At 35.7% G+C, this 19,832-nt stretch overlaps 4 protein-coding genes across 6 annotated transcripts; 2 read left to right on the top strand and 2 right to left on the bottom strand.

Moving 5' to 3' along the window:
- Positions 784-3,917, bottom strand: LOC105164910 (putative UDP-sugar transporter DDB_G0278631). 3 transcript variants are annotated; one of them, XM_011083734.2, is made up of 8 exons: positions 3,742-3,917; positions 3,399-3,598; positions 2,885-2,990; positions 2,515-2,760; positions 2,277-2,387; positions 1,993-2,151; positions 1,253-1,396; positions 784-1,139 (listed from the first exon to the last, which is right to left on the bottom strand). In XM_011083734.2, exons 2-8 carry the CDS (start codon positions 3,431-3,433, stop codon positions 972-974), a joined length of 969 nt encoding a protein of 322 aa, XP_011082036.1. In that variant the 5' UTR covers positions 3,434-3,598; positions 3,742-3,917; the 3' UTR covers positions 784-971. The 3 variants fall into 3 exon arrangements, with proteins under 3 accessions (XP_011082036.1, XP_011082035.1, XP_011082037.1); XM_011083733.2 differs by having other exon boundaries at positions 3,399-3,917; XM_011083735.2 differs by lacking the exon at positions 3,742-3,917 and having other exon boundaries at positions 2,515-2,725; positions 3,399-3,417.
- Positions 6,183-7,738, top strand: LOC105164909 (xyloglucan endotransglucosylase/hydrolase protein 3-like). Its single transcript, XM_011083732.2, has 4 exons — positions 6,183-6,409; positions 6,499-6,599; positions 6,693-6,889; positions 6,971-7,738. The coding sequence occupies exons 1-4, from the start codon at positions 6,229-6,231 to the stop codon at positions 7,335-7,337; spliced, it is 846 nt and encodes a 281-aa protein (XP_011082034.1). The 5' UTR covers positions 6,183-6,228; the 3' UTR covers positions 7,338-7,738.
- Positions 9,179-9,869, top strand: LOC110012148 (RNA-binding protein 12-like). Its single transcript, XM_020694746.1, has one exon. It carries the CDS (start codon positions 9,266-9,268, stop codon positions 9,659-9,661), a length of 396 nt encoding a protein of 131 aa, XP_020550405.1. The 5' UTR covers positions 9,179-9,265; the 3' UTR covers positions 9,662-9,869.
- LOC105164908 (ubiquitin carboxyl-terminal hydrolase 18) lies at positions 9,909-16,662 on the bottom strand. Its single transcript, XM_011083730.2, has 11 exons — positions 16,111-16,662; positions 15,463-15,634; positions 15,286-15,374; positions 15,113-15,198; positions 14,849-15,011; positions 14,583-14,706; positions 14,008-14,165; positions 13,622-13,706; positions 12,795-13,004; positions 12,236-12,297; positions 9,909-11,763 (listed from the first exon to the last, which is right to left on the bottom strand). The coding sequence occupies exons 1-11, from the start codon at positions 16,389-16,391 to the stop codon at positions 10,785-10,787; spliced, it is 2,409 nt and encodes an 802-aa protein (XP_011082032.1). The 5' UTR covers positions 16,392-16,662; the 3' UTR covers positions 9,909-10,784.

Below are 19,832 nucleotides of genomic sequence, written 5' to 3'. Positions count from 1 at the left end.
TATTTCACAAGATATTGTAAGGATGTTTTGATTTAATATATGAATAAGTGATATATAGCTTTTTTAATAAAGTTACTATAGAGGAATAACATTGTTGTTGTTTTTTTTTAAAACAAAATTTATAATGTCATTCAATACATTCTGATTGTGTATTGAGATTGAATTGTATGGGTCGTATCTTGAGCACGATGATTTTGAGCAATTTGAAACCACATAGTCAAACAACACTCTATAGTTAGCATTCGACGATCGAATCAGTGGATGGATCTTGATCTTAGGGTGGGATATAAAGAGGCAAGTAACCAAAATTTAAGATCATTTTCATATACCTGAATGCAACAATGAATGAGATATCTATAGTAGTTAACCAAGAAGTGTATGGATGTAAGTGTGGCAAGTTTGATCATACCGTGTTCTTCTATCCATGGTTGTCGTTACGCATTAGTGGTTCTCTTCAAGCTACTTGGGTCTATGCCTTTGCTGCCATTTGTAATTGGATGGTTGTTTTTAATTTTTACGTATTCCCAAAAAAAAAATAGCCAAAGTACTTATTTCATGATTCTTAAGTCTTGGAATAATATTTTATGTAGATGTGGATATTTATATTCTTTCAAGTGTTTTATTTGATATTTTTGAATCTTTCCATCAGATTGGATGTTTTGTTTTAAATTTTATTGCATCTTTTATTTCATTTTAAGTATACACGCGGCATATTTTATTTAAGAAAATTATTTATACACATGCATTTCCATTAACATATATAAAAGATGCAACGAAACTTGGAACGAGAAAGCCGTGAAATGGTACTCCCAATACCCCAAACCATCAAAATATGACAAAGAAAATTATAAAAAGGTATTATTGATGAGTTAGCTAAAAAGAATATGCTCACAAGTCTATAACACGTATAGAAAGTAAGAAATTTCATCAACTAGTAAAAGCAACACGCCTTCTTGAGTGTGTGGTCGATCTCATTTTCGATGGCCGTCGACATCTGTCATCAGCTTAGGCAACTTGTTCCTCTTCTTCTGCTGATACTTTGCGAGTGAATACCACACCCCACCGGCAGTGTTGATTACCAGCCCGGTGACGTTCAGAGCATGTACTTGCACTCCCCCCAGTAACACAAAGCCGAGGGTCTGACCAGAAAAGCAAAGAGTTGGCAGCTCAGTTACATTAACGAATCAAATGAGTTACTCATACAAAGATGAAAGCAAAAGGGAAGAGAAGGAATCAAGTCTGGGTCGTGTACCGTGGAGCCAACTCCCTTGAGGACGCCGACTATGGTAGTAGTTAAAGCGGAGTTGACAATGGTGCACAAGAACATGGTGTAGTTCAGAACTATGCTCATCACCAGGGAAAGAAGAAGAATAACCAAGAATGATAATGAAGCACTCTGTCCATTAAACAATTTATGCATGTTATAACAGAGAATGTATTATAGATGTAAGAAAAAGTAAACAATAGCTCTCGATGAATATGCCAATAGAAAACTGCAGCAGGAGGAGAGGAAACTGCCGTGCAAACAATGAAAATGAACTCAAGAAGGTAAAGAAGTACAATATGAAGTATTAACTATCAGATCACCCAAAAGAAAATTCTTCAGTATTAGCCATTAATAAATGAATTATAATATGTGTAAGCTGTGCGTCGATAAGCTAAGAGTCTCAATCAGGGCGCGTATAAAGGAAATTTTCTGCTCCCCCGCTGCTTCATAGATACAGGATACTGTCCTTTCCAGTTTGTTGAGACACTGTAGTAAGAACGAAGCTATTGCACTCTGAGAAGTATATGAATTTCATCTCTGACATGATTTGACCTTCTTATAAAAAGAATTGCATACAATTTTCACCTTACTACAATGCCTTTAAGCATTAGTGCTCTAGACTTCTAGCTCAAGCCTTAAATATTAAATGTCTATTGAAATAAATAACTGATCCAGATGCCAACAGAGAGAAGTTCAAATGTATCAGCATGGTTTAAGGTCCAAACCTTTGTAAATAGTACTGACAAAGAATTTGGAAATTCTCCAGTAGCTATGATGAGGAATAGAAGAAATGGCAACGACAAAACACTGTTGTAAAACATGATTTCAATCGAGGAAAGCCCATCTTCTGCCCCTGATTTCTCCACTAATACAAGATACATGGTCTGCAAATGGAAACTGGTGTTATGCAGATAAATTTCCACAGAAAAAGTATATTTTTTGCAATCTTGAACAGTAACGCTGCTAAATCTGCTGCTTATCATAAAGAGATAAAAGAGCAAAAACGGACCTGGAAAAAAACAGAAGTGAAGGCCATGGTATACCCAAAAAGATCAAAGGAAAAATCTCCAAGTGCTGCTATAAGAACTCCAGCAGCAGTGAGAAGTACAGACATAGTGACCTATTTAAAATATTTACTAACTGGGTCAATATCTTATTACTAAAACTCACCAAGAAAGCAAAGCAGCAGAAGTGTAAGGCAGGAAAACAGTGAAGCACATAGTCGAATATCAATAGATGGTATATACCTGAGTTGTAGGTCTCCCCTTTCCAGTAAAGAATCCAGCTACAAGTACGGCAAGCGGCGTGAGCCTTTTGATGGCAATGTACATTGGAATGTTTACTCCTTTCAGACTAGCTAATGCAAAGGCCACATTGGCATTGTAAAATAAGGAAACTAGAAGAAGCTTTTTGGCTGTCGCCATATTAAATCCTCTGGCTTTTGTGTATCCCATTACTCTGCCAAAGTGTATAAGCAAAGCAGTCACCAATTGCTGATGACGGCTCAAACATAGAGAGAAAACTCTTGTCAATGATACAAAAAGTTCGCACGGCTACAATGGAAAAGATGGAGATGACTGTCAGCAAACACATGCATGAGCGTACAATCTGCTGTACCTGAAGGGTAAGGAGAGTCATTGATTGTGCGTACTGCATGAGCACCGCCTTATTGATGAACACCATCGCCATTGAGGCAACTCCATACGATAAGGCCGCAAATAAACTACATTGATTAAAAAGAACCCCGTTTAAATTTAAATATCCGTGAATTCTTCTATGGCCCCAATTCTACACCAGAAACATGTTGAACTTCAAACACAGTATTCATTTCTGTACTCTCTTAACACTATTACAACGGTATTATTTCCATACATGGATGTATAGAAACACAGCACAGAAATAGTAAATGATTGTTCGGACTCAGGAACAACATTCGATACGTACGATGACAAGAAGTAAATGTTTTCTTTCAGACTGCACACAGGAAAACACAGACTAACAGAATATCTGACCAGAAAAGGAAAAATGAAATCAAGTCAATCTGTCAGAAACGTAACTGGTTCTTACTATAATTACTGTTGAGTAACTGTGAGCATTGAAACAAACAAAGAACAAGAAAGAGAAAAATAACCTCAAATATGGAATTGAATCCGACTGGTAATCCATCTACGGACTCCACAAAGGAAAAACTCAGCCTTTTCGATTACAGAACAGAAGTGGAGAATCTCCAACAGCGGATCGAGCTCAATTACTTCATTAGATCCAACTGCCAGGGACAGCAGAGTCGAGCTAAATTACGAAGAGGGCATCAAGAAAACCTCAAAAATTCACCTGAAAATGAATCAAATCATGACTTGACGGTAAAAATCTTGAAAGCAACGGAAAATATAAAATGGATTTTCCTTATTTTCTTGGATCGACAAAAGCCGAAAAGAAAAAGGGGTTTTGAGGGGTGAATTTGCGTAGAAGCGAACCGTTGAAGAGAGGGTAGGGTGTATAGCAGTAGAAGTGTGGTAACAGTGGGGAGGAAACCGCGACACATGTACAAATTAAAGTATATACAAAAGTAAAGAAATGTTCTTGCATGTGCGCAATAAATACGTAGGAAAAATGGAGAAAAGCCATCGCATTCAGAGGCGAGCTTGCAGGGGTTAGCCTGCGCCGCAGTTTAACTCGTACACAAATCTGAATTTGTCATAAAATTTTAATTCAAATCCGGTTTTGCAATATAATATATATGTGTTGTCTACAGTTAAAAAAAGAAAAAATACAATCAAATTCTTCATATATTATAAATCAATAAATTACTTTTTTATAAAAAAAAATAATAATTTATTTTTCTATATTTTTTAAATACAACAATTACCCTGATAAATTTGTTTTATATTAAAAAAACACATAAGGGAAAATTATTATTATTTGTATTATAAGGAATAATTTACTCATTTGCAATATCACATGAGGAAAAATTGCTTTAAGCCCATTAAAAGAAAGTGACTAAATTGCATGAAAAGTACATCAAATTTATTCCGTTATTGATATGTTGGACCAAACATGATTTAGAGAAAATAAATTTCAAAATTATCGCTTCTCTCCTCCTTTTTCTCTTTGTTTCATCTTTCTTTCTTTTAATTTATTTATTTTTCTTTTTCTTATTTGCGCTCTTCCTCTCATTTTTGTGGTCCTGACAATATTTTAGTGAATTGTTCTTATAGTAAAATAATGATAAAGCTCAAACATTAGCCCACTTTTTTTTACGTGGTAATAACTTTAAGCAGACAATGTGAATTAAACAATAGCACATGAAAGATGATTCGACAATATAGATGCAGATTTTACTAAGTTCACATAATGGATTCCCATTATTAGAATGCATCAACTTGAAGAACAAAATAATGGTGTCTTGATCCAATGTGTTAGAGAATGCAAAAGCGCTTCTGAATCGAAGGTTGTATCTTGCAATCATCCCACCTGTAGACACCCATGTCGGAGGAGCTGCAAATATGCAATTCCTGGGTAATCACAACTTGAAATGGAGAAGTAAGAATTGCTGCCAACAAATTTGGACCAGTTACCAAACACTGCACTTCCTCCCACTTCTCGGTGCAGGCATCCAACCGGTGAATCAGAAAACACCATGTCATCGGCAACAGGGTGTCAGCGCATAAAACTCTCAGTAGCACATGTATCTGCCCGCCTACTGAGTAGCACTCCTTTCCTTAAGCCCATTATGGGTTTTGACTAATTCTGGGCCACTACAAAAAGTTAGTATACTATTGGGCTTCGGAATATGTACTGTCATAAACAACAAGTTAGAATTTAAAATTAATTAATGAAATAAATAAATAGTAAATATTTCTTTCAGTAAATAGATTGCAATCATCAATATCAAATATTTATATTTAATAATTACCAACAACTATAACAACCATATATGTATTAATTAATCATCAATATAAGATAACTATATCTAATCAATAACCTATTATGAAGTAGAATAACATCCCACATGTTGGTAGAGATCGAACTCATGATTTTAGAGTCATAAACATCAGCAAATAAATAATAAGTACTTGATAATACTAATTCTAGATTCTTTTTTTTGTAATAATCGTTTGTTACATGATCACATCGATATATAAAAAGAATTAAGCATTACATTGGGTTGGTCAATATATCATTATTGCAAAAAATAATAAAATAAATTATAATTAATTTATAAAAAATGAGATAAACACCTGTACATTTAATAAAACTCAAACACTATGATGTTTTACAGAAAAGGGGGTAGCAATGAAACTAATCCCTCCGTAATTGAGGGTTCATTTCAATCATATGGAACGAAATTACCTATCTTTTCCGAAATTAAACATTCATAATCATCATGTCATTATTTACGGAAAGGTAATTATAAATTATGATTAACTGAATATAATCAGCATTTAATTAGTTTACTAGGCTTTATTTACACTCAAGTGAATATCTCTTGTAACATGATTTATCATTAATTGAGGCAAAATACAAGTTAATTACGAAAATTAGTGGGCAAATCTTCAAATTTGATCTCTCTTATTAAGGTCCCAAATTCTGAAAACCATCAAACAAGATCCTTTTAGTTTTCTTGCCACACCATACAACTAATAATAGACCTGAATTTCTTGCAATATCTCTATAATAATTTACTAAAATGAACCAATCAATGACTAATGATTAGTCGCATAATTGTTTCAAATTACCAAGAATTAGATTAAAACGATCGCTATCAACAATGCAAATTACAGTGTAGATACCATTTCAACTCAAAGTTGCAATAAAAAATAATCTCTTCTGGAGCAGATTAAACATCTCTCTCTCTCTTTCTCTATATATATATATATATGTAGCACCAATCAAGAACCACTCATCAATAATTCAAATTGACAATTGTAATAATTTCAGCTAATTAATCAGTTAATCTTCCAATGGCTTTTGTGATCAGTATTTTTGGGTGCGGTCTTGTTCTTGGTGCTCTATCAATATTGCAAGCAAAAGTAGCATATAGTAGTAGTTTTGACACATACTATTCTCCCCTTTGGGGACTTCCTCACCTTTCAGTTAATCCACAAGGAAGTGAAGCCCAGCTTCAAATGGATCAGTCCTCAGGTATATTAATTAATTCATTAATTGCATTGATTTATATATTTTTGTCTGCTAATATTTTCTCTAATTTTTGTGTGTGTGTGTGTGTGTAGGTGCTGGATTTAGGTCCAAGTTGGATTATGGATCCGGGTTGTTCCATATAAGGATGAAAATACCAAATAAGAGAACAGGAGGCATCCTTACATCCTTCTATGTAAGAACATTAGTTTCTTGTCAAGATCAATGATTTGGTTGTGAAGCCTGTTTTATGGTACTGATATGAAGACTATATATGTGTGTTTTGTAGTTAACTTCAGCCCCAGATAACCAGGAGCCTGGAAACCATTTTGAACTTGATTATGAGTTTCTGGGCACCAATGGAACTGTGCAAACCAATGTTTACAACAACGATGAAGGACACAGAGAGCAAAGTTTCAAACTTTGGTTTGATCCCTCGGCAGATTTTCACACTTACGAGATTCTATGGAACTCACACCAAATAGTGTACGTAAGGGTTTTCTCACAATGACGGTCTTCACTATTTGCAACTATGTGTACACTTTTCTAGCTATGTATGTGTTGCAGATTCTTGGTGGACAGAATTCCAATAAGAGTGTTCAAGAACAACAGTGCACATGGAATAACGTATCCGTCTAAGGCCATGCACATTGAAGCAAGTATATGGAATGCAAATTGGGCAGGAGTGGTGGACTGGAGCCAAGCTCCCTTCATTGCCTACTACCAAGATTTTGGTTTCCAGGCTTGCAGTGCTCAGGTCGGCGGTGATGTCTCAGGATGTGGTTCCGAGCAGTACTTGTGGAACAGGCAGGACTATTGGGAGCTGAAGCCTGGGCAGAAACTTGAAATGGAGAATTACAGAAGATTATATATGAGTTATGACTATTGTGCCTATGCATCTACTAGGAAACCAGAATGTTCATTCAACGTATGATTGCATCAAGCTAACTATTCATATGTTTAGTTAGTTTGTAAGATCGTAGAGAGGTATATGTTTGTGAGTGTTCTGAAAACATGTCCTTGGTATTTGGATCAGTAATTAAAAATTTCACTTATTTCATATTACACACAGTTAAATATTGATAATTATCCTCATTCTGTATTGTTTATGGAACCAACCTGTATGGTAGATATAATTAGAATTTTATCATCTATACTATTTAAATGAAAAAGAAAGACCCTCTTCGTTCATAAACTATTATTAGCGATACGGCCACACTAATTTTTAGATATAATAATCATATTTTTTAAATTCAATGCCAGTGTCCTGCAATTGTAAAAAGAAAAAAATTAAAATTTCCACGGTTTAATTATGACCCCTATATCTATGGTCTCTTTTTTGCCACTACCCTCTATATAAGAGGCAATAAATACAATTAAGCCTTCAGAGAAATTTATTTACAAAATTAATCCTATTTGAAAAGAGAATTTTTAAGTTAGTTTATTTTCTCCCTTCTCATCACTTTTCTCCTCCTTTTTTCCAAAGTTTATCTTTCTATTGGTTTAATCTTGTTTTAGTTTAGCCTATTCTTTTCATCATAAACCCAATGAATATATAATTAGATGGTTAGAAAAATTATTTTATTACACGCATTGATTATGCAGACACGCCAATGATCCATTTTCTTGTAGTGTTATATTAGTGGAGTTATAGCATTAAATCTCTTCGAATTTAACAAAATTAAGACAATAATACATATTAAAGATGATGAGGATTTAAGTTATTGTTCACTATAATCAATTTTTCAAGTTGTTTTGGAGGCCAGCATGAAAATATTAACGAAAAACTAAAGAGTGTTCATAATGGACAAGAATAATGAAATACAATCGACACTCCTAGATAACATGCATGCAAGAATAAGACATTGAACTTCCTCTCGATACCATACACCAAGGATACTAACTATCACCAACCTATCAAATTAATTTCAGAACGTGCAAATGCTGACGCACACTTCAAGTTCATGGGCTGGCGGCAGCCGGAGGTGGTGAAAGAAAAGGAATCGTTGGCACGGTGGTAGGAATGTTTGGCATGGCGGCAGGCAGTGGCGGGAGCGTCACTTTTGGAAGCGATGGAACAGTTGGCAAGGGCGGGATAGTGGCTGGCAATGTGGGCTTCGGCAAAGTCGGCTGCGTAGGCAAGGGAGTGGCAGGCAAAGGTGGCAACGAGGCGGAGGGAAGATTTGGAACAGCAGGCAGCGGAGGAAATGATGGTAGAGTAGGAGTAGTTTGTAATAGGGTGCGAGCAGCGTGGGTGGTGTGGAGGGTTGTCAATAGTGCCATTATGAGGAAATAAGAATTGAAGTTTGCCATTTTAAGACAACGAAAGAAGATAGCTGTTTGGCCTTTTGGTTTAGAGATGTGAATAAATTGTAACGTTTATCTATTTATAGGTTAAGTGAGGGATTGGTTGTTGGCCTAAAGTTGAGAAGGATCTGTACTCAGCAGTCATTGGTTTGTTTACCTTCCTTTATATCTTCAACAACTTTTCTTGACCATATGATTTAAATATAATTTCTTAATCGCAATTGAAAGATAAATGAGTCAATTTCTGTCCACGAAAACAGCATGACATATGTTGGAAACTGAGATAGCAAGTCAAATCTACTTCACTACAAATGTTGATAAATGTTACAAGAACAAGCACAAATCAGCATGGAAGGTAAACGAACCTGCTGGGATGTTATAATTCGCTTTTATCTCTGCCCAACCACATCTCATCAAACTTACTTTGGTCCATTATAATTCCTGGCCCTTTAGCTATAAATATACGTGAATCAAGGTTTCTCATAAACAACATAAGTTTTCACAAAAAGTTCAACTTAGACAAGAAAGATTGCATTTTTCCCGTGCTACCTGGAAATGGCAGCCCTCAGCTATTATTTCCTCGTTTCACTGATAGTGGCAGTATCCTTCACAAACCTCCACGCCGTTGAAGCAGCACGTAGCCTATTACAAACCATGCCTACTATGCCTAATCTCCCACCGCTGCCTAAGGCCACACTGCCGCCACTGCCCACCCTGCCAAACCTTCCCTCAGCCACATTACCGCCTTTGCCTGCCACTCCATTGCCTACACAGCCAACTGTTCCATCTCTGCCAAAGCCCACATTTCCACCAATGCCAACCACTATTCCATCATTGCCTATGGTGCCAAAGATGAGTCTCCCACCGCTGCCTGCCACCATGCCCAACATCCCCACCACCTTGCCTACAATTCCTTTCCTTTCACCACCTCCTGCCGCAAACAGTCCATGAACTGAAGTAATGAAGGCTATCCGGTATTTACTTGGGATGTTACTTGTGAGGAGTTTTTCGTTCTAATAGAGGCAGTTTATGATATTCTTACTTCATGTTTCTTGGGAGGGATTCTGTCACACGTATTGTATTTTTCATTTATTTATATGTTATCACATTCGTATTGTAATGTACTTAATTTATGGTGAATGCCTTTTCATTCGGCTGACCCTTACATGAACATGTTAAATTAAAGCAAACAGCAGTCTAAAAGTTCAACTAAAACCCTGCTCCAATAAGTAAAGGGTTTAGTTACATTTTAAGTCACGGTCATTTACCACTTTGGTCCTGTAACTTAATAGGGTTTAAAATAGTTCTTCACCTTTTTAAATTTTGTGATTTTAGGACAAAACTAGCCGGAATTTTCAAAATTAGCCGGAAAGTGACATCATAATTCCAGCCAACTTCGAGAATTCTGGCGAACTTTGTCCTAAAATCGCGAAATTAAAAAAGTTAAAGGACCATTTTACAACCCTAAAATATAGGAGACCGAAGTGTCAAATAATAATCACAACCGTAAAAATGCAATTAAGCCTAAGTAAGATGTGCTTGGCAAAAGGGCATTCCCATTTCAGTCGAGAAGTTGAATTATAGAGATACAAGAGAATCCAAGGCTTCTGTAAATAATGAAACCTTGGACAAATTTCCCAGCGCTCCAGTTGTGGGGATGGGACCATTGAATGCTATGAACAGAAGAAATTGCTCTTAAGAATTGATTATCAGCAGTCATTCAGTTATTTGTAAGACTTCCGGGGTTGAATCTCCATCCTGAAATATGACTGCTTCTCGGATTCTGCCCAACAATATAGAAGAATCCAATTCACTCTCTCATGATCCTGCCACTAATGATGAGTACTAATTCCCAACATTGCTAAGAACTACCCTAAAACATTTCCATTTGAAGATTCCAATCTTCTGCCCAAGTATCTAATTCAGCAAGTTAGAACTTCACATACAGGTGAAAGTTCGTTGACATCCATCAAGATAAATTTATCTTCTCAAGACATTTTAAGTTTCTACCTCCAGCTATCCATCAGACTCGTTATCAAGATAGGGTTTGCCCTTTTTTAACTGCAGCCTCTCATTACATTTTGATCACTTGTGAGTCTCCATTTTCAGGGCTCTTAGACACATAAGATAACATCGAAGCCTTTCCATTCTCATGCACGTTTTCAGGCTTTTCATCCAGGCCACCATTTTCGCACAATGAACGAGACTTTGCAACTCCATTTGTATGATTATTCAGGTGGCAATTAGATCTCTGGTCAATGACTTCTGCGGATACTTTTTCTTCCTTTCGTGGATGTTTGCCAAGGAAACCAGGAGCAAAAATTGGCTTAAACTTTGCTGCATTACTTTCCCCATCTGATTTCTTAGCAGCACCTTGAATGTTATCTGAGGCGAATCCATTTTTCCACCTGATGCCTTCAGGCATAGATGTAGAATTAGCAGAGTTAATTCCATCTCGGACCTTAGCAGTGGCAGCCATGGTAGAAAGATCGCGAGTGCAGTTTCCTTCCTCAGAGGTACAGTTTTCAGCGACAGTAGATTCTTCAGTCAGCTTTCTAGACGAAGCTACATTAACATTGATTTTGCTCGCACAACTTGCATTTTCAACATCAGAAATGGAAGATGGTCTGAAATTGTGGCCATCTAATTGAGGAGGCGTTCTATTAATCAAGGAAGTATCGGCAGGATTTGGCTCGTTAACATGTTTCACAAGCGAAACCGCTTCTTTTAATGAAATAGGCAATCCCTCACTGTTGTGAAGTTCAACATCCTCAACAATGGGCGAACTCATGTCAGAAGAATCCAGTTTTGTATCTTCACTTGCAACTTCTATATCTGTAGCGAATGATAACTCTTCCTCACGATTGACCTTAAATCCTGGACAATTAGCAGATACAGATTGCCCAGAATCAATAGGAACACCAATGCATACTCCATGAGACGAGCATTCAGCATGTCCTTTCAAGGACAGATCTTCATTTTTCCTCACGTTTTCACTTTCTTCTTTGCTTAACAACTCAGTAGGAAGTAAGCTCGACGGGCGAGCATGAATCCTGTCAAAACCAATTAACAGAAGAGATCCTTATCCACCCAATTACAAGAGCTACTTACTAAGATGTGATGCACAAATCACATAAGGAATTCAGTCATAGGATGGCCTTCAAGCAAAACTAAGCTATAAGCTTATAGAGCACATCTGACCAATATGTCAATTCACGCACTCTAGATCACATTAAATAATTAATGTTAAATGTCCAGCAAATAATTTACTTATTCCACAATATAAACTTCAATCAATCTAAACCAAACACCATAAAGCTTATCGAATCGAGAAATTTAAACTCCACATAAAATTGTTATCTTATGCCTACCATGGGTTTTGCTTATATGCCTAGATAAACCAAAGATATGAGTAGTAACTTGAGATAAGCAACAATTTCTATGGTTCATGCAAACTTAATTTACCACCACAATAAAGAGTTCATTCCATAATTTCGATTAAGCCTGTGAAATGATAGAAAGTACCTGCTATATAAAAGCATATAAGCTCCCTGCGAAAGCACCTCATCCAAATCAACGCTAGCAACCTAAGAAAGGAATGAAAGATTAAGAAACTAATCTAGTATCTAATGTAAGGCAGAGAAAAGAAATGGGTGCGCCTGATTTTTAGATATAGCATTTGCCCTGAATTATCATCTCTGTCCAAGTGGAAAACTAATAAAGTAGGTATGTGCGATAAAACTTCCTAACAGAAACTAGCTTTCAGCAGTAAAATGCTACTTTAACAGCTCAACCCAAAAATAGTAAAATCAGTTACGTACTATCCTTTCAAGAGAACTAGTCTCAGGTAGGATATCCTCGGCGTACAGGAATAATCTGCCATAATTGGTTGTTTAATGTTGCCGATGCTCATAAATCAGACGCATTACCAGTGTTCAAGGAAATGTATAAAACAGAGTTTCTATGGAACATTTGCAGAGACCAGTTTGCAGCTTGCAAATGTTTTGGTATGCTAAAATGTTGTATACAGTATATCAGAAAGATACACACATGTATGCATGCAGAAAAAGGCAGCAACTATTACCTTACAATCATCAATCCTATACCACTTTCCACGGAAGTCCTTAACATAGCAGATGTAGTGGCCAAAAAATGATGCATTCAGCATGTCAACATGGACGATAACAGCATATAGTTTGAAAACATTTCCATCTTCTACTTCACTCATGTATGGACCAAGATCCAATGTCTCCGGAAAAGTCACCCTCTTGTTAAGTTTCCCAAATCTTCCACTCTGCTCAAAAAAAGGGCACTCTTTAAATCATAAACTCAAGGAGGCAAGGGAAAGGGGGATGCAAAGATAGAGAAAACATGGAACAACAGTGATGGAAGTGAGCTTATTAGCATTTCTTGTAAAGACCATAAACAGAAAGAGACCCACCAAAACATATGAAAAATAACAGAACAAGAGTGGGAAACAAAAACAAAAACGAGTGCATGAGTTAGCCAGAATACATGCACCATTACTCACAATGAACCTTTTTCCAGAAGATTAAAACTTTGGAAAGATTAACAGGGCAGTGGACAAAATGTAACAGCATTTTGTTAATTTTAGCTCATTCACACAAAGAGTGACACTGCATATCAACTTTAGAATTTAAAAACAAATAATTTATCCACAGTAGATGAGCATCTAACAAGTTATAAAGGGGGCTTGGTCAAGTATGGACGGATAAGCATTATAAGCTTTGGATTTCACAAATCAAATGATTTACACAAATATATAATCAGCCTGATTGTTTGTCGGCAGTTTCCTGTCAGCTAATAGTGATTCGTAGGTTCATGCATATTGATCACTACATCTATTTCTACGCAGTACAGATATTGGAACATCAGATCAAAAGAGCAGACCTGAAATCTTTTCAAAGCAATTGTAAGAATGTTCGGCGCCCGCTGGACAGTAAGGCGCTTCCATGCCATGACATAAGCATTGCAACTGCAAAACAACTTATTCCAATTGGTTAAATAAGCATAATCAATTATGTAAAAGAAAAAAGGCATTTTCTATTTTAGAAGTAATTTGGCATGAGGTGCACTCATCTGAAAATAAGAATACCTAGTAGCAACAAATAATTGCAAGCCAAAGGAGTCAAAGCAACAACTAACTAATGCGCCATTTAGGATGTCCAGAAGTAGCAAACTTATAATTTCAAAAGCTAGATTCCAGCCTGAATATGGCCAAAATTCAAGTAGCCTGTAAAGTGTAAATAAATGAATACTGCAAATACAACACTTACCCATCACATTTATACATATTATCCCCATGAAGCCACTCTTTGGCAGTGAACTGATCCAAACACTCCTCCAAAGATCCAGCATCCCCATGAATTTCAACAGTTAAATCCATCATATTCTCAAATTGATTTGAGACATTATTGCATTCTGCACATATGACCTGGAAGGGAAAAGAGTAGCAAATAAGATAAAGGCAGAAGGGCACAGAGAGAGATAGGAAACTAAAGTTATACAAAAATAAAAAGATACATTGTGCTCAATCTTACTGACATTGATACAGAAAATGTGGTTTAAATAATAGAATGGAGTTTGAGCCAAAAAAAACTTTAGGTGACGAATCCATGTCACATGTTTGATCATCTACCAGGGATCTGGTGAATCACACATGTCATGACAGGATGTGAATCGTTTCAGTTCACATGACTCAAGCTGAAACTATCTTGGCTCTCGTCATATTTTTCTAAATACAGCACAAGCAAGTCGAATCAACAAATATGGACTTGGCTGAATCACTTCTATCCATGGAGCACATTTGAGAATTCACAACCAAAAATAAAGCTTCATTAATGCAGGCTACCTTAGATTGAAGACGGCCGCCAAATATATGTTGAATAAGGGTTGTCTCTTGATAGCTAGGATGAACAGCCCTTTCTCCACCAAATTCATCAAGGCACACAGACTGCATTGTGTCAATGGAAAACCTACAAATAATTGAATGTTACTTAACCAAATTAGTTATTATCCAGAAGTGAAGTTGTGCCTCAGAAAGCCAGCCCTGAAACCCTATAACGTAGAAAAAAATGTCAATTGAACCACATATGCAAAAAATAAATAAATAAGGACCTCATAAACTCGTGTGCGTCCTCCTGTTTCCCATACCCAAGATTACCGCCAATATTAGGCAATCTTGAAAGAATGTTGATGGGAGAAAATGGATGAATACTTCGGCTAGCCCTTTCCACATGCGTTTGAAATTCACACAGGAAGCACCAGTCATCCCTTTGACCTGGAAAATATACAGATGAAGTGGCAAAATAAAGATTCTCCGATGATAATATAAATGAAAAACTGATGAGTCAAACATATAATTTTAAACAAGTCTGTTACATTCTATCCGATGGCCTTTCTCCAATAAGTAGGCAACAAGAGGCCGAGTGTACGCAAGACATTGAAGAACCACATTAGCAAAGCAGCTGCAAAGAAGCAAGAGGAAAAAAATGGGTTGGTTGTTGAAATTAAAATGATAGGATAACGAGTTAAAGAATAAACACTTTGGTTACCTGTTTCCACAGTTTATAAGCCCACAAGGATGATAACCTGGCTTGTCCCAGTTGAAAAATTTTACAAATTCCTCATAGGGGAAAAGTATCTGAAAAGAACATTGCACCAAACTTCTGGTCAAAGCATGTCAATACTTGTGTAAGTTAAAAACAATATGAAAGGTAGGTAGCTAATACTTTGTTTGCTTGTTTGTGGATCTTTGAGCGTCCACCCACAGGAACTACAGAAGCTTTCCTTCCCCTCAAAGCGGATGCTGATTTTGTATGATTAGTTCTGTAAAATGATTGCAACTCGTTGCATTGTGTCTTATGCTCAGAATGCCAGTGAGATTTTTGACAAGCTTCAGAGCTAGAAGTTTCAATTCAAAGTAAATGTTAGACAAGTAGTAAGATCATACTGAAGAGTCTTCTTGCACAATCTGCTTGTTTATTATTCAAGCGGCGCAACAGCAGTTGACAACAATTACGATCCAAAGGATATTCCCTTATTACACTAATCTAACATACGTGACTATCTCATAAAAAAGAATATTAAAGTTATCCGGACGAATCTGTGCATGCACAGACGACTTAGGGAAAGTTCAGCCATGGGGTGAACCTAAACGGAAACGAGCACAACTCGAGCAGTTTCACAACCTATAGAAGCACAAACTAAAAAATAAAATAGTGTCCCGCCACTCTATTCACCACACTGTTCATAAACCGAAAAAACACAACCCAAATTTCCACCGCAGAAATAACATGCACAAAAACGCACTAACACTACTATACATGCGCTGAATAATGGAATAACGACCATAAGCATGCAAATCATCAAACTCGTACCAGTACTTAACCATCTTGCAACGGGCACACTGTTTCTTCGTGAGAAGGCCACAGACGGCGCAGGAATCAAACCCCTCGGCGGCGCCAACGCCGGCCTCCGCCATATTCTCTCTTTTCCTGCGATCCAAAGAAGAATAATCGGCGGCGGAGGAATCGAAACTGGAGTCGACGACAAAGTACCTAGACGCAGTGTTTCGGACCAAATAAAGCAGCCCAAAAGCCCCCGCGAAAGCGACCACTATGAATTGCAGGAACCAGTTAAGATCCGCCGCGACATGCATTTACAATCGGCAATTTCCTCCTAACAGCACAATCTTCAATTCAACAGTACTAACCATCAATGAAACGACTGGGGATTTAGGGTTTCTGTGAAATTGGAGGGATGTGAGAGATTCCTGAGAGGGGAAACGATTGAATTGGTTGAGGACAGATTCCTACAACGCCTTTCTTCTTATGTTGTGCTCTTTGTGGGAAAGTATACAGATTTGTATTAGTTGTTTATTTGCAGTACAGATTTTTGGTATTCGTCTTTGTAAGGTTTCTCGTGTCGAATGAGATTAAAGGAGCGTGTGGTCGGCGTGGGTGGGTAAAAATGACAATTCCCCCAATAAATATACAAAAATAACAAATAAACTAAACTCCAACTTAAATAATTAAATTTCACCTCATTGACACCGATTAAATAAATCGAGTAGGGATGCAAACGAGTCGAGCCGACTCATGAGCTTTGCTACAATTACACATAATTTTATTTAATATTTCTAACATTTATTTCTGTCTAATAAATTGATTAATTCACTAGTTAAAATATACCAAATTTATTAATAATAACAAAATATTAAATCAAAATTTATATTTATTCTCGATTAATTTCGAACGAATCTTTTTCAGACCAAAATATCTAAAAACAAACATATTCTCCATACATAAAAATCTGCAGTCATAAATAAATATGAACCATCTATTAAGCTTGACTAGAAATATATATATAGGGGCACCTTTTCCCTATATTAATTTAATTCCTTAACACTTGGATTAAAGGGCCTAACCCATATACTTGGCCCACTCCAAAATCCAAGCCCAAGTTAAATATTTCACTGGAAATGATGTCCCTGACAATACAATTTCTTGGGCCCATTATTTCAGCCCAATAATTGGACTTGTCATTAGATACCTATATTGATTTTCTTCTTACCCGTATAAAATAAAAAATCCATAATGAATTAGTTAATAATTGAGTTCAAATACTATGATTGTTAAAATTATTATCAAACCTAAATTGTGAGGAGGAAAAGCAAAAATTAATATTTAAATAAACCCTATCCTATTCGTTACATTTTATATTTCGTTTAATATATATAGCTCAAGTATATAAAATATTTTTTATATAAATATATATGATATAAACTTTACACACATAATCTATATATATTAAATAGAATAAAAAATGCAATATGGCCAATGAGGCCCAATTTAATTGGCGAAACTGAGGTCTCATGATCTTAGAAGTCATGCGTTCGAATCCTGCCTTACGCTTGGGATGTTGTGTCTACTGAATAATAAGTGTGGTGTTTCTACTATTTTGATATTATTGATTAGAATACGATTGTTGTCATAATTAGTATCCGATATGAATGATTGTAACTAATTTATTTCAATTAATCATAACTTATCGCTTTGACTTAAAACCAAAAAAACAAAATGCAACATGATTTGAAATAGAAAAATCGAAACAGTAAAATTGGAGAGGGGGGGAGGCTAGTCCCATATCCCTGGTTTTAGGCCATGTATCCCAAGTAGAATGTTGGGGTTATTGGGAGTGTACAGCCCAAAATCTAGCATCCAACCATATGTATTTTGGTCTTTTTCTAACCATTATTCAAATTAATGAATTATATGGGTAAGTGGGAATTACTGTTGTTAAAACAACTTTTTTTTTTAAAAGTGTGCATTGGGAGAACCAAATTTACTGTAGTTGCATGGAAAAAAATGAGGTGAAAATTTGTCTCATTAGATTGCAAAATGCAAATTGATAAGCAACAGGTGGGGGACCTAACAACAAATTCCGGAGTGGTGTTGTCCATTATCATGTATTTTTTTTTTACCTTGTTTTGCTGTCAAATTAATAGAGTTTTGGCCCTTTTCTTTTTTATTACTTTAAATAATATTATATATACATGTTAGTGTCAGGGGTATAAAATATTTATTGAAAAGAAATGTCACATCCAAATATAATTCAGGTTCCGGGGTTTGGGGGTGTTGTGTTTTCATGTTTCGCTTATTTTGGAGTTGCAATTTGAGGGCCCAATACACCATAATTGGGATTTGTATCATATCATGACATGACTCTACTTAGGTATTGTACCATCAATTGTTGTTGCATGACTATTGGAATTAAAACGTTGTCGGGTTCAAATTCTGTTTTGATTTATGTGTTGATTTTTAATTTGTTATGATATAATATTTTACAACAGTAAAACAGTTATAGGGATCATCAACCGCACAAATGGTGCAGACATGATCATCTTTAATGAACTTATAAGGTGTCACTTTTCCATTTTGTAACATTCCCGTGCAAAAGAAAAAAAAAAGATTATTATATATGTATTAAATTATCCATACGAAATAAAAAAAATCAAACATTATAAATTAATGAATGATTTGCTCGACCAAGCAACATCAGTAAGATAAATGCTTGCATGATCTAAATATATTATAGGAAGAGCTACGGAACTCAATTTTAATCACTAAATTGAGACATTATTCAATAATTTATTCATTAATTTAACCGCATTTTGTAGTTGAATAAGTAATATTTATTGTATGGTTGACTATTAAGACACATTACACTCTCATCACCGTTAAAATATCTTATATGACTCAGAAGCCAGGAGTATATATATATATATATATATATATATATATAGTATTATATAATTATTACTTCATCATGGAATTTTCTTTGGGGGAAAAAAAGAAAAGGCATGTTGGGGTATTATATTATGTATAGCTGCTACCATTATTTATTTCTACATGTAATTCGGCAGATTAATTAAGTCAATTTTTAAATTCTTTTGTTGCGTCGATTATATTTTTATTTTATTTTTTTTGAAATGTGATTTGTTGATTTCGTGCCATAGGGATGTCGTGCCACAACGGCTTATACTAATACCAAAAAAGGGGTCATATATATTCACAAGTGACAGTTAATGAGACCACAACACCAATTTTCAGTATGACGATAATACCCCTAATTAGGCAATCTTAAGTTAATTTTCTTTTGTTTCCTTTTTTTTAAATATAATTTACTGATTTATATATTTTATTTTTATTTTTAATATACTTTCAAATGTAAAAAAATACTTATTATATATATATAGGAACGACTTGCTGTGACGGCTAATTTAAAAAAAAAAGCATTATGCTCCCCAGAAATGGGGAGATGATGAGGGTTGGTGCAATGGTGTCCATGAGTTTATGATTATGCAGTGATGGAGTGAATCATGGCTGGCTTACATGTTTGAGCACTTTAGAGATCAGCTGTTTTAATTTGAGTATGACCTCAAAAGTGATTAATCAGCTTAAATTAAGTTTCAGTTTGGGAAATTAATTAGTCAAAAAATTAATTGTTGAGCACTTTGGATGAGTGGATTAAGTTATAGTTGGCATCCATAATTAGAGAGGGTGAGCACTAATGTGTCCGCTCAACTTGACATGTGCCC

Source organism: Sesamum indicum, linkage group LG6 (genome assembly GCF_000512975.1).
Source record: "Sesamum indicum cultivar Zhongzhi No. 13 linkage group LG6, S_indicum_v1.0, whole genome shotgun sequence".
NCBI lineage: Eukaryota > Viridiplantae > Streptophyta > Magnoliopsida > Lamiales > Pedaliaceae > Sesamum > Sesamum indicum.
This window is presented reverse-complemented; position numbering and strand designations above follow the sequence as displayed.

What these genes read in the sequence shown, in the direction of transcription:
- LOC105164910 (XM_011083733.2), bottom strand. Translation starts at nt 3,433, where the DNA reads ATGGATTACCAGTCGGATTCAATTCCATATTTGAG. An exon ending in TGTCAGTACTATTTACAAAG is followed by an intron (nt 1,397 to 1,992) that starts GTTTGGACCTTA and finishes TTTAATGGACAG; the next exon opens with AGTGCTTCATTATCATTCTT. An exon ending in TCAAGGGAGTTGGCTCCACG is followed by an intron (nt 1,140 to 1,252) that starts GTACACGACCCA and finishes TTTTCTGGTCAG; the next exon opens with ACCCTCGGCTTTGTGTTACT.
- LOC105164909 (XM_011083732.2), top strand. Translation starts at nt 6,229, where the DNA reads ATGGCTTTTGTGATCAGTATTTTTGGGTGCGGTCTTGTTCTTGGTGCT. An exon ending in GCATCCTTACATCCTTCTAT is followed by an intron (nt 6,600 to 6,692) that starts GTAAGAACATTA and finishes TGTGTTTTGTAG; the next exon opens with TTAACTTCAGCCCCAGATAA. An exon ending in TGGAACTCACACCAAATAGT is followed by an intron (nt 6,890 to 6,970) that starts GTACGTAAGGGT and finishes TATGTGTTGCAG; the next exon opens with ATTCTTGGTGGACAGAATTC.
- LOC110012148 (XM_020694746.1), top strand. Translation starts at nt 9,266, where the DNA reads ATGGCAGCCCTCAGCTATTATTTCCTCGTTTCACTGATAGTGGCAGTA.
- LOC105164908 (XM_011083730.2), bottom strand. Translation starts at nt 16,391, where the DNA reads ATGCATGTCGCGGCGGATCTTAACTGGTTCCTGCAATTCATAGTGGTC. An exon ending in TCCACAAACAAGCAAACAAA is followed by an intron (nt 15,375 to 15,462) that starts GTATTAGCTACC and finishes TGTTCTTTTCAG; the next exon opens with ATACTTTTCCCCTATGAGGA. An exon ending in GCGGCCGTCTTCAATCTAAG is followed by an intron (nt 14,166 to 14,582) that starts GTAGCCTGCATT and finishes TTTCCCTTCCAG; the next exon opens with GTCATATGTGCAGAATGCAA.